Raw genomic sequence first — 13,408 nt, 5'->3', positions numbered from 1 at the left:
ACTTGGTATTAAATATACTTGTGTACAGGAGTCTTCAATAAATGCTTGACTCGTTTAAGATTACAAGAAGTTTACTATCGTAGATAATTACAATAAAGTCGTACTGGACACACGTTCGTTCTAATTGAGACTAGAAATACAAATGAGCTCTCGACCTATGAATCGGCTATCCTCGGGTGCAGTCGGAACCATTCGTTCCCAACAGTGCAAGCACTGCCACCTATGATTAACTCTCAAAACTATAAAATAACTGCACCAAATAACAAGATTACATTTATACAACTTTCATTAGCATTCAAATATTTTTAATTTGAGCTTTGTTTCACCCCGGTGAGCGATTATCGTGTAGATTTGAGTTGATGAAAGCTGGTTTCTATTGATCCAACGCCTTTCACCGCAGTGGGAGGGATGGATTCATAGGTCACTTCTGAACACACTGATTTCTACCGACCACTCATACCCTGTTCGTTTCCAAAACTTCCTACCTTTCCTTTACTTAATAAGACCCTCATATTATCCTCAGTGCCTCCTGTGTGGATTTAATGAAAATATATTATTAGTTCCCTTAGTCCTTCCCAACCTTGCTATTAGGTACATATTAAGCTTCCGATTTCCAAAATTCCTCTAATATGGGTGCCATTGTCTCACTGGATCCAGGTAGAGGACTCTTTTAAAGTTTTCACATTTAAAAAGTGCCTTGTGCAAATGTATAGAATCTCTCACCGTGTGGATCAATATACATCGGTGACGATTAAATTTGATTAAAAATAAATCATAACAATTCCGGAATAAGTAAAAGATAATATCAGTAGGTAACTATCACTCTGGTAAGAGTATAACTACCGTTCAGAATAAAAACGTTGCTACAGTCCCCTGGCAATTTATTAGGCACACCCTCACTTTTCCTATAAATCTTTGTTTCAAGCCTAATTTTGTAATGTTTCCCTCAATAGTGTACTCACACTCGCTATTTTTCCTTGCGTTAAAAAAGTCATCGTTAAAAAACCAAAAAATTACAATGAGTCTAAATTTATGCCTATTAGCAAGTTACATTTTGTAAATACTTTATCTACCTACTGCCTTAACAAAACTTAAAATAATCAAGGATAAAAATAACACGTGCGCTCTCCGCGGTGACAGAATATGAATTGACGTAAAACCATCGTAATACAAAATGGCTGTCAGAATAGAGATGTTGCCAGCACGATAGTAAAATTGCCTGTTTTTAAGGTGAAGCTTAATGCTAAATCACTATTTTTGTTTAAATTGTGAATACCTAAAAATATGCTTTAGATAAATTAAAGGTTTTCCTGTCGTTTCCCTTGAATAAAATATAAATAAAAAATTGAATTACTCAATAAAAAATATAAATGCAAACTATTGAAAAAAATAATCTTTCAATAGATTTGTATGAACGCATAACTGAAACTACTTTTAAAAAATACAGTATTATGACAGTTTCCTTTGATTAACTTTTTTGCTTTCTGATAAAATTATTTACAAAATAAATAAAAACCACTTTTGTGCTTGAAATCGAGCATTTCTAGACTCCGTTTGTCGTTATTTTAGTGCCTATTACTTATATTCGAGACGATATAAGGCAAACTAATAATGCACACATTTTTGGCTTGTAGCTTCCTCCTAAGCAGTTTAAGCAGTTAATACCATATTATTATTATTTTGTAAGCAGTTAAGACTATATTATTATTATTTTGTAAGCAGTTAAGACCATATTCAGATTAAGATAATAAAATTAGTGGAATAATACTAATAGTTGGGGGGTGGCCATAATAAATTGTCAGACTGTAGATATGGCTAAAGTTCTATTGGCCAAATATCCAGGGACTACCACATTAGTCCCCCATTCATTTCCCTTTCTCATTTCCTACAGCATAACAACAATCTCAAGATTGTGTGCATTATATATGGTGAAACACTGCTAGAAATACAACTAAATTAATGACATTCCTACCAAACTACATAATTGAGCTTCCCATCATTAATACTTGGATATAAGTCATTGGTCAATATCCTCAGTCAACTTGTCGTTTAGGTGTACAATTAATAACTACTGAGGTAATCTGTTCTTGGGCACAATAATATGTAATAATTGATCGCTATCAATAACACAGCATCCCGGCTCCATTTAAAATCTCCGATCGCCTCTTAGCTCTCGGCGTAAGAATTTAATGGATAAGATTGCAAATTATTACAGCCAAGATCTGGTGTCTTACCTTATAATTATAAGAAACCACGGCTTTGTAGGAGAAAATAAATAGCTGGAATCGGCACTGAGTAACTGAGCACCTAGGACAGAGATGGGCAACCATCACGTGGCAATGGGTGTCATGACATGTTTGAATTTTGTATGAAAATGTGAATTAATTTCGCTTTCAAGTGCTTTGCTCAGCGTCCGATCGTCGCGTACCTAGTCGTATGCTAATGCGGGCGATGAATATGGTATGAAAAAAAAGTTAAACTTAGGACTGATTGATAGAATTTGAACAATTCATCAAATTTCAAAGTTGACGTTCAAATTTTCTGAAGGTTCGATTTAAGTTCTGTTATTATATAATTATTGGCCAGTTATTTCACAGGCATTGAAGTGTTAACAGAACTTGAATAGAACCTTTACAGAACTTGAAAATCAACTTTTAATTTTGTGAACGTTTCAAATTCTGTAAAACAACGTTAATATCCGTCCTATATGTTAATATAGCAACAATTTTTTAGAGGTTTTCAATATTGCGTTGATATTTCAATATTGACTGAGCGTAGCGAAGTCCTATTTTAACTTATCGTTTTGCATTTCATTTCTCTGTAAACCTGTTTGTACCTTCCGTTTCCGGTTCAAGATGGTAGCCCTTTTAATGGTTCAGTAAAGATTTTTTTTATCATTTTGAGGTCATTTGCAATCAAAATGACAGAACCTACGCCATCTAAAGAAGATATGATATAGCATTGAAAGGGTTAAGAATTGGAGACCACCACATATAATTTTGGTCATTTTAAAATTGTAAAAATAAATATTTAGTTGTTATTGTAAAAATATTGAAACTGTTATTGTAGAAATGTTATAAGACACTTTGAAAGTTTTTGTAAAATGAAAATAAACTTTAAACACTTTTAAGATATTCACGTATGTTTTAAATTTAATTTATTAAAATGTGATCAATTAGTTATACCTTGCTGGAATCAGCATAAACAGCAAATTTAATTTATTAAAATGTGATCAATTAGTTATACATTGCTGGAATCAGCATAAACAGCAGATTTCATTTATTAAAATGTGATCAAGTAGTTACGCCTTGCCGGAATCAGCATAAACGTTTGATCCATAGCTTACGGCACATCCTGTATGTAAGCTATATAAATCTATAATAGTTGTAGTATGTTTACAATATCTTTAGTTATATACAAACTTTCTTCAGGGAATTGGACGTATTATTAGATAAGTTTGAATAAATAGGTTCGCCATCCCTGGCCTAGGCGATATAAGTACTAGTATAAGCATCCTAGCGATTATTAAATGCACAGGCTATTAAATTTTCAGCAAACGTCTATCGATGAATAAGTAGGCACGCCTCCGCTGAATTCTAACATATCTTATAGTTATACTTAACTATAATAATTGTAACTTGCGATATCGGATACCTCCTGCTTCTTCTACTATCCTGGGAGCCGATGTTATCCATACTCCATGCTACCACCCATCGGCGCTCATTCCCTGCAGATTCCCTGTTAGATTATTATAATATATTAATCAACGCGATGCCGTCGGATGTTTTGGTAATGCAAATAACTTAATTAATTAATAATATTTAAAGATTCAAATTCAAAAACACTTACATATGCTTTTGACCAATCAATATTATTAGGTTATGAACCAGCTATTTTAAACATATCGCTAGTCCGGAAGAAATACGTCTCAAATCAAAAAGTCCCAATTTTTAAGAGAGGCCATAGAAGTTTTCTCAAAAGTTGAAACTTATTATGTTCTATTCCTACTTATAAGAACTTTTCTCTAGACGAAAGTAGGAATTCAACCTTTGAGAAACTTATGTTCTATTCCTACTTACAAGAAGTTTTCTCTAGATGAAAGTAGGAATAGAACATAAGTTTCAACTTTTGAGAAACTTATGTTCTATTCCTACTTACAATAAGTTTTCTCTAGATGAAAGTAGGAATAGAACATAAGTTTCAACTTTTGAGAAACTTATGCTCTTTTACTATTTACAAGAAGTTTTCTCGTCATGAAATTTAGAGTTTTTAAAGCTGCGGCTTACTAAAATTAGTACATAAACTGGCATGAAAAGCCGCGGGATATTATAAATAGAATTTTTAAAATGAAATTTTAAATTATTTCCTGTTAACATATTATATTATGACTACTATCTACTCACTTTCAAATTTCAATATGACACTTAAATTCAAAGCATAATTAAGTTCATTGAAGTAAATTTCACCTAGGACTAATGCACAGCGCAGGCAAGAGAAATTAGTTTTAGTGTTGGAACAGCTAATAAATAAATAAATATTTACATATTCATCGACTTATCTTGATCACTTTAAGTGTGATTTTTTTTTACAGTTTTGTCCACTATTCCTGTCAACAACAAAAAACCGCACAACTGCTCTCTGCCGACCGCACAAACTTTTTCGAAAATAAGAAGAATATAAAACTATAATTATTTTATTTTCAATATATTCTGTTTTTTTTTTACTTTGTTTTTCTGTTTTATTTTTGTTTTTGATCATATATATTTTTTGTATCTCTATATGGAATGTGTGGGACTGCACTAACCTCCCCACATACCGGAATAAACACTTTTATTTATTATTATAACACATTTTAAGGTTGATTGAATATAATACATTTTAAGGTTGTTTGAACTTTGGGGTGTATATCAAGCCGTGTTACACATCATGCTCTTTGCTTTTCTTAATTACACGTGGACCCCGCAACGTTTCGCTATTGCTAATGTCTCTCTCGGGCGTCTCTGACTTATTCCACCATTCACTACTATATACCACAATGTTACTGTTAAAAAACTAAATTACATCGATTTTAATCTGACTCCGTATCTTATTCCGGTGCATAGATATTGCGGTAAATATTCCTCGGGCGTCCCTGATTTTTTTTACCATTTAAGCCACTATCTAAACACTGCTGGCACTAATAAGAACAAACTTTGAAATTTTCAGCGATATTGGTCTACAACTTTTCGAATTTTGCGAGCAATACACAAACATTAAACAAACGGAGAGAAGTAATAATATGAAAATAACCTCTAGCAACCTGCGAGGAACGCAGAAATACCTACAAGGAAAAAGGAAATCCCGTAACATAATATTACAAATATGACCATAAATTTTCACCGCTGCTAACATAAATTATATTGTATTGTACATTCAACTGTCAATTTTACACGTAAAATATTGTTATCACTAGTAGTTTAACGGTCATATTTATGTTTGTGTTCCTTTATTCGGCAATATTATATTATTTGTAATATTATTTCAGAATTTATTGCGTCTTTATAGGCTTACCGCTGATACCTCTCCCTCTTCCTCATACAAGACGTATGTAAGAAGAACTAGAAGGAGATGTTACACCGTGCTCTCAGGGGCAGGGCAAAGTGAAATCAATAATTTTACAATACTTGTTCGATACCGTTTTTTTTACAGATTTCCCGAGCACGGCCACACTATTGATATCCAGACTGATGTTGATAACAACACTGGCTCATCTTCCTATGAATTTACATTCCTTAACGTCAGACGGCTGTGTAAAACTTTAAAATATCTACTAATAAATTTACGATTTCTAATTTAGTCATAACTAACAACTTCTGTTTCTCCAAGTTGGAACGGACTCAATTGATCACGTCTTAGATGAATTAATTCAGTCTGTGGATCGTGTAGACGGGTTCTTTCAGTTCTAAGAGCTTGGTTAGTTCATCCCCATTCATTTTAAGCCAGTTATTTTGAATAACGAACGAAATTATCCAAACAGTTGTGCACATTGACAGCTTATACGACACCGTGGAGGACGCGCTTTAGTTTTAAGTAGCGGCTTTTTTTAACCGACTGTCGGAATCATATTCTAACCGTGCTCGCAAATATCGCTAACTGACCATAGATGACGGATTTCGTCAAAATCGTATAGACACGGGGCTCCATCATCCATGCTAGACCTTCAGAAATATGGCTCGGTTTACGCGTTTAAAATATTAAATTTGACGAAGAAGCAAAACAGTTTTTCGAAATTTCTCAATACAATAAGATTTTAACGCAGTTTTTTAATGCATGAATACAGGCTCCTATTATTTCAGAATAGACCAGGAAACTGGTTAAGGTGGTAAGAAATGTATTGTTGTGGAATCGTTAAGGCACGAATTTGTATGGGATTTACGATTATATCAGCCCGAATAACTCGATGGAACCTTGAATACTTATAACGCTAATAAAAACGCATACAGGGTGTTAAGATATACCAGACTTAGTTTAACCATTAACTGTTGGTCTCCAGTGATCTTTTTTTTTATCTGAAAATAGTTAGGTCGGCCTTTTTTTGTTCGTTTTGTATAAAAATGTCACCGGAGACCAAAATATCATTTAAATTTTTACTCCAAATAATATATGGAATCACTAGTTAAAGTAAGTCACTTAAGTGTCACTCCTAACATCACATGAAGAAAAATGAGTACTGCTTATCAATTACAAAATGTCTTCAAATTATTGGTAATCCGGTTCCGGACAGGCGTCACTGGTTTGATTCTCTGCAAGCTTCTCCATCATTGCACAAGCAACATTTCAAACATGTTTGTTATGGGAGTAGGGAGAAACCTCTCTAGTTTTTCGTAACTCGGAAATTCGCGTTTACATTTAAAAAATGTACTTGTTTATAAAACTAACTTCTTTTTTTCACAGTTGAACCGCAGAGTCCCGATGCAGATGATGTCCGTGTCTGCTGCCCGAATGGGGTACGCCACGCTCCCCATGGTGCCCGCGGGCCCCCAAGCCCCCCTCATCTACCCACACCACGGGCCCATGTATCCCGCCTACCCAATCAACGATATGGTGAGCAACTGACAAATTACTACCTCTTCTTCGTGAACCTTCTGGCCTGCAGCTTTGGACACAGGCCACAACCTATTCTGGGTGGCTCTTTAAATCATCAGTCTATGTTATGTGTTGACGGCCTTTGCTTCTCTTTCCATTGAACCATGGAAACCATCCGATGATACTGTGATACCCCAACGGTCATTTGTAAGTTTTGCCACATGCCAAGCATAGTTCCAGTTGAGATTAGGAATTGTGATTCGTTCATCTTTCTACCTCGCTTGAAGATAAATAGCTCTCTCCGTGGCTATTTGTGCGGTGACCATTTTCGTCACATCGCTCTTTGTTTAATTACCATATAGTAAATATGATCTACAAGTTTGCAATAACACACCCTCAAGGTTGTCATGCTGTCTTCTGCGCATGTGTGATTAGACTAGGTACTACTGCGGTCATCACGTGTGCAAAATATGATCCCCCTGCGTTATTTTCCTACCGGCTATTACATTGTAAACATTCATCTCTGCTAGCAGTTTGCACAAAGAATTAATTGCAGAAATTGAAGGAAGCAGTGGTCCGATTTATCTGTTCGGAATGAACAATCAACTTAAAATCATTGTCACTTTCAGTAAACAGAGAGAATCTCGAAAATTCGCTATAAACGCCTTATTTTAATTACACATTTTTATAAATGCGTAGTTATTGATTTGATGATTTTAGTTTCACAGTTTGAAGGGGCGCTATATGTTCAACATTTAACGATTTAAAATTGTCCATTATTTTCTTTACGATCATATGCAATAATATACATTAAAATTCGGACAGATTACAAATCTTAAATTATTTATCGGTTTTACAAATAATGTGCCCTGTGATAAACCTCATGGTCGTAAAATGCATTGATGAATACTGCGAACGTCTGAAGATTATGTTTTGTTTTGATTGATGGCGTTAATAAACAGATCTTTTATGCATTTCCGCTTTCATTCTGTGAAAACGTTAGGCGTCTACTAGTAGATATATTACGACTACCATCCTGATTTATTTTTCTCTGCTGCATCCACTTTCTAACAGTAAAAATTCTTTATTTCAAATGTAAAATCGGTGTGTTTATTAGGTTTTTTTAATTAAAATATCTACTTGAATAAAGTTTTAGAAAAGAACTGTCATTACGATAGTGACTTTTCTTTGGTCAAATTGTATAATTCCTTATTTGAAATTTAAAAAAAATGATATAAAATGTGATTTCAGAGAAAATTTAGATTGTTTTATAAAATGGAACACAATCTAAATTTCAAAATTCAATGACAAAAATAGAACACACTTTTCGGACACGTAGTCTGTTCACAGTGTGCTTTGGTGATGTGTAATTTGCCTAACATCCATATTTCAGGCGTTTTACTTGGCACTCACTCGTTTCGCTAGTCATACCTTTCAGCCATTTCCCCTCTTTATTGACTGAAAAATGCAATGAAAATACAGAATTACAATGATGTTTCGTATTAGTGAAAGTGGTGAAACTTCCACGAATTAGGTGAAGATATATGACATATTGACGTTGACATTCCTTTCAATGGCCATAAATTGAATCTATTTAGTACTTGGAGACTGTGTTTTACACTTCCTAATTTGTATTTTGATCAACATTGACAAAAATATATATTTCTAAAAATGTCCTACAAAGTAAGTTCCGTGTGTGCACTGTGCAGTGCGAATGTTATAATAATAAACAACAAAAATAATACAAGTGGTTTTTCAGGATGCCACAAAACGTTGACAGGTTAGTTGGTGAAATATTATAATAGTAAAATATTGTTCTTGATTACATGAAAAAGAAATCTTCTAATAGGAAATAAATAAGATAAATCTCAAGTATTTTATTACCTTTGTAAACAGGGACGGCCCTGAATGTATGATTTGGACGCCCCTTGTCAAAACAAGCAGACATCTAGGTAGGTGGTCACTGTAATCAATAATATTCGGATTATTTGTATTTTTGTGTAGCGCCGTTTTTTTTTATGAAACTCATCTCAGGGGCGATGTGTTTGAACTGTTAGGGTTAGGTGTTAGCTATTATCAGCGCCTCGACAATTCGGCACCCGGAAGGGACTGCTCCAATTGCGCCCGAATAGGGCCGACCCTGTTTGTAAACTACCAAAGACAGAGTTAATGAATGAAAACCAAGCCGCACAACTCGCGCCGTTCGGCGCTAGTGTAGCTTCCTGCCATCATAATGTATGAGAAATATCAGAAGTTGGAGGTGTTATTAATATAATAGGGTATTTGCTACGACGTACTTCAAAAATATTTTATTTGCTTAATTTTAACGTCAAATGTTTATTCAGTGAAATCTTACTCAATAAGTCAACAGTCAACAAGCATCCGTCAATATTTTCTCACTTAGTTTAGGTATTCACGTATTTACAGAGTCAATATTTCAGCAATGTTCGTGGATCTGCGTGTCTAAAATAATAAAGCCGTAATGATGACACAATTCATCTCGTCTGCGCCATTATCATTATCATTTGTTTGTCGACAAGATAAACTCTTCCTAAGATGATTCTCGCCATTTCTGTTCAGCGTTCGGTGATTACTGAAACGGCTATGAAATAATCTTAGAGAATGTGTTACAATGGTCACGTCTTATAATGTTTTTGTTTTACACGATTGATACTTTTTTTTAAAGTTTGAGAACAAAACTTAAAAATAAAGCACTCAATTGTAATATTAAATTTGGAAACAATATTCATCACTTCTTCTGGGACCCTCTCCTATCAGAGGTTGGCTAACATCCGAGCAATGCAGGATGGGGAGTCTGCAACAACTTAATGGAATTGCTTTCGTATCGGTTACGTTGGTTTATAAGCCATGAAGTGAAACAATACTAATAGTCATCAATCAATACGTATTATAAAACACACCGAGTTATAAGATTTTAATTGACTGGGAAATGAACTCCGAATGTTCAGATATCCAAGTTTCTGCCCTGAGATCCAGCTTCTTATAATAATTAGATCATTTTTATAGCGCCGTTTTTGTAAAAAAATCACCTCAAAGGCGCTACAATTTATTACGAGTTCTATCTAATTTTCTTATTTACATACAGACACAGAAAAACATACTCACCTGGCAGGTCACTTCAGATAAACACACTTTTATTAAAAAGTTTACGACTTTGCACGCAGAAGACAATATGGTAAAAACACTTATTTTACATTTGCTTTTTTACCCTACATTACTATTGGGGTATAAGATTACTGGCAAAACTAGATTTGACATTTATTTTAAAAGACTGGAGATTTTTTTTGATGAGCTTAAAAAGCTAAAGCATTGTTAGTTGTTTACATTATTTACATGTTTAGTTATTTACAATTTCACTGACTGCGAAGGTGGAAGGTTTCTGACTTTATGCATGTGTCTAAAACGGTGAGTTTTAAGTTTTGCTCTGAAGTCTGTGGTCATTCATAAATCATGTGACAGTCTATTCCAGGCTCTAGGTCTTGAAATTCCGAAAACACACTTACTGAGCTTAGTATCTGGTGTCCGCTTTGGTTCCTTCAACGTTCCAAACACTAAGCCAGCTAATATGGCTCTCTTTAGTAACTTCTCAGCTAAAACAGTAGAATTCAATGTTGGCATCCATATTAACAGGTTTTTAAGGCGAAGCTTAGTGCTAAATCAATATTTTCAATTAATCTTTATAACGCTTCGTAATTGGTTATTACGAATACTATAAAATCTGCTTTGGATAAATTGAAGCTTTTCCCTTCAGTAGAATTCAAATAAATATTTTAGTTACTCAGTATAAAACATAAATGTAAACTACTGAAAAATGTATTTTTTCAATAGAAATGTATGAAAGCATAAATAAAACAACTTAAAAAACACAATATTATCGCTAAAATTATTTGTGACAGTTTCCTTTGATTAACTTTTTTGTTTTCTTAAAAAAAAATTTACAAAATAAATAAAACCCGCTTTTTCGCTTGAAATTGAGCGTTTCTACACTCTGTTTTCCAAGCGATTTTAATGCCTACGAAAGGAAATAAAAATTGGTAAATATTTTGCTATTCAAAACAGCTCAATAACACGCAGCTAAACCAAAAAACGTTAACATTCTGAATAGAAACAGAATTGCTTGAAAACGCGCTTGAAAATTACTGGCCGAACAGGAATTATTAGATAGGTAGGTACTTACTTTCGCTGATGAGGTTGAGCCTCAAACCTTTACAGCTATATTATCAAAGTCTTCAACAAACGATATGAAAATTATCTCCTCATTTCAGACATTTCTGCTTGATGTTTGGTGATTGCTCCGCCATTCGCAGACAACCACGAGGTGGTGAAACGCCGATTCATCGCCATTAATTTGTCAGCCATTGCTGTCTGCAATCCTTCATATCGCGCGGGAACATCACAAGGGCGGCCATATTGGAAAATGTTCTTAATCCGGTCGGAGTAATCAATTACCGACAGTATTTTGAAATCTTGATCTAGAATTTGAAATTCTTCAAAAATAAGGCCGTTCTGTAGAACAGGAGCCAACAGTTAAAGATGACTGTTTTCGGACTGTTGTACTGGGTTTAGTATATATAGTAGTATAGTTAGTAGCAGGGATTAGTACCAAAACCTGCTAAACCCAGTGCAAAAGTCCGAAAACAGGTCTCAGGCGCACGCGCTGCGTTAAACGCAGCGGTATTGTAATGGCTGAAAATTCATTCTACAGTGAAACCTCTATCTATTGGTTTTAAAGGGACCTATCGAAATAAACGATGAATGCGGGGAAACAATGAATGCGGGATTAAGAGGACAAAACACAGGGAGATACGATCCAGTAAAGTTACCGTCCTCCCAATCTGCATAACCGTTGGTAGATTAAAATTATAAGAAGAAAATAAGTTTTAGATGTAAATAAATGTATTTATTTAAAAAAATACAAAGCTAAACAGAACCAATTTTTTTTTTAAATTTATTGCATTGTAAATACATAATCTTTCATCGACATTTGTTTTTTTTTACTGTTTTATTTCCGCAAGTCAACAGTATATTTTCAGCTTTGCAAATGATATTTTTTTCGGCATCAGATATTGAGTGTGCGTAGTAGAAAGTTTTCAATCTTTCAAAGAGGGTGCATGCTTCTGAAAATGAAGGTACAGGCAGCGGCTCCTCTTCATCAATATCGACCTCTTCTGTTGTCTCCGTCAATCTTGCGTCACACAAGCTTTCGATAGTTTCTATCCCACAAGTTAGAATATTGTCGTCGAAAGTAACAAAATTGTTAAAATTTGTCAAAATTGGTACCAAGAGATAAGAATTTTCTCCAGTTCGCTAAACTTTGATTCTTTACTGGTTTTTCTAGTTTTCGAAGATTTTCCGCACTTTTGAATTTGCTCCCGAATTTCGTTTTTTTTCAAGAAAATAGAATTTAACGTGGATGCCGCGATTCCTAAACGCTTGGCTATATCGACGCGTTTTTCAGCGGGGTTTTTTTCGTACGTAAGAGAACGTACTTTTTTCATCAAACGGCTCATTTCGAAGATAGTTTAAAAGCTCAAAAGGATAACTGCAAACACTCCACTAAGTTCGGGTATCTAGCGACAACTGACGACAACTAGCGACTGATGGCGGTGACAAACTGTTATTCTTTCTCTTTCTCTCTCAAAAGTTTCGCGCATCGTAACGAGTGCCGTCTGGCGCCGTTTAAACATAGACAAAATATATCAAATACGCGACGTAATTCCTACGATGAATGCGGGAAAATGGTGGACATAGAAACGATCGATGCAATCTATTTTTGTATGAAATGATTTCGGACTAGAAGAAATAAATGATACATCCGGGAAAACGATTATTCGAGGAACGATAGATAGAGGTTTCACTGTATTTCATGGTGGCACTGAAAGAGATTTAAGAAAAAACGCCTGTTACAAATACCTATTACAAAATACCTATTAAAAGTATCTGTTAAAAATACCTGTTAAAACTACCTATTCAAAATACCTGCTAAAAATATATAGTAAAAATGCCTGCTAAAAATACCGGTTACAAAATACTCACTAGTATTTTATACCTATCTGACAGAAAGTAATAAATACTTAGTCCCATTTTGAAATACTTGTGAGTATTTTGGAGATTTGTCACAAGTACAAAGTACCTACCACAAGAAAATACGCGGTACTTTTACTGGGTATGATAAATACGCCTCTCCTCTAGTTTGTTGGCGTTTTAAGCTATTCCAAAACCGCTGCGTTTAATCGCAGTGCGTGTGCCCACTTACTCTCAGTTCATTTTCCACAGCACGGCTTGTATCAATAAAAGATGGCGGTGTGCTAAATCGATCACC

The 13,408-nt window shown here is 34.4% G+C and overlaps 1 protein-coding gene across 1 annotated transcript in view; it reads left to right on the top strand.

The window, feature by feature from the left end:
- Nucleotides 1–13,408, top strand: part of LOC149419430 (uncharacterized) — a 164,091-nt gene that overhangs the window by 142,090 nt on the left and 8,593 nt on the right. The window contains exon 4 of the mRNA XM_089638305.1: nt 6,934–7,083. Within this exon, the coding sequence (XP_089494431.1) occupies nt 6,934–7,083 (150 nt within the window). The remainder of the gene's footprint in view (nt 1–6,933; nt 7,084–13,408) is intronic.

The sequence above is a fragment of the Hesperophylax consimilis genome, chromosome 12, assembly GCF_061612785.1.
Source record: "Hesperophylax consimilis isolate HC1 chromosome 12, BYU_Hcon_1.0, whole genome shotgun sequence".
Classification (NCBI taxonomy): Eukaryota; Metazoa; Arthropoda; class Insecta; order Trichoptera; family Limnephilidae; genus Hesperophylax; species Hesperophylax consimilis.
Note: the sequence above shows the minus strand (reverse complement) of the source record. Positions and strands in the feature narration are given on the sequence as shown.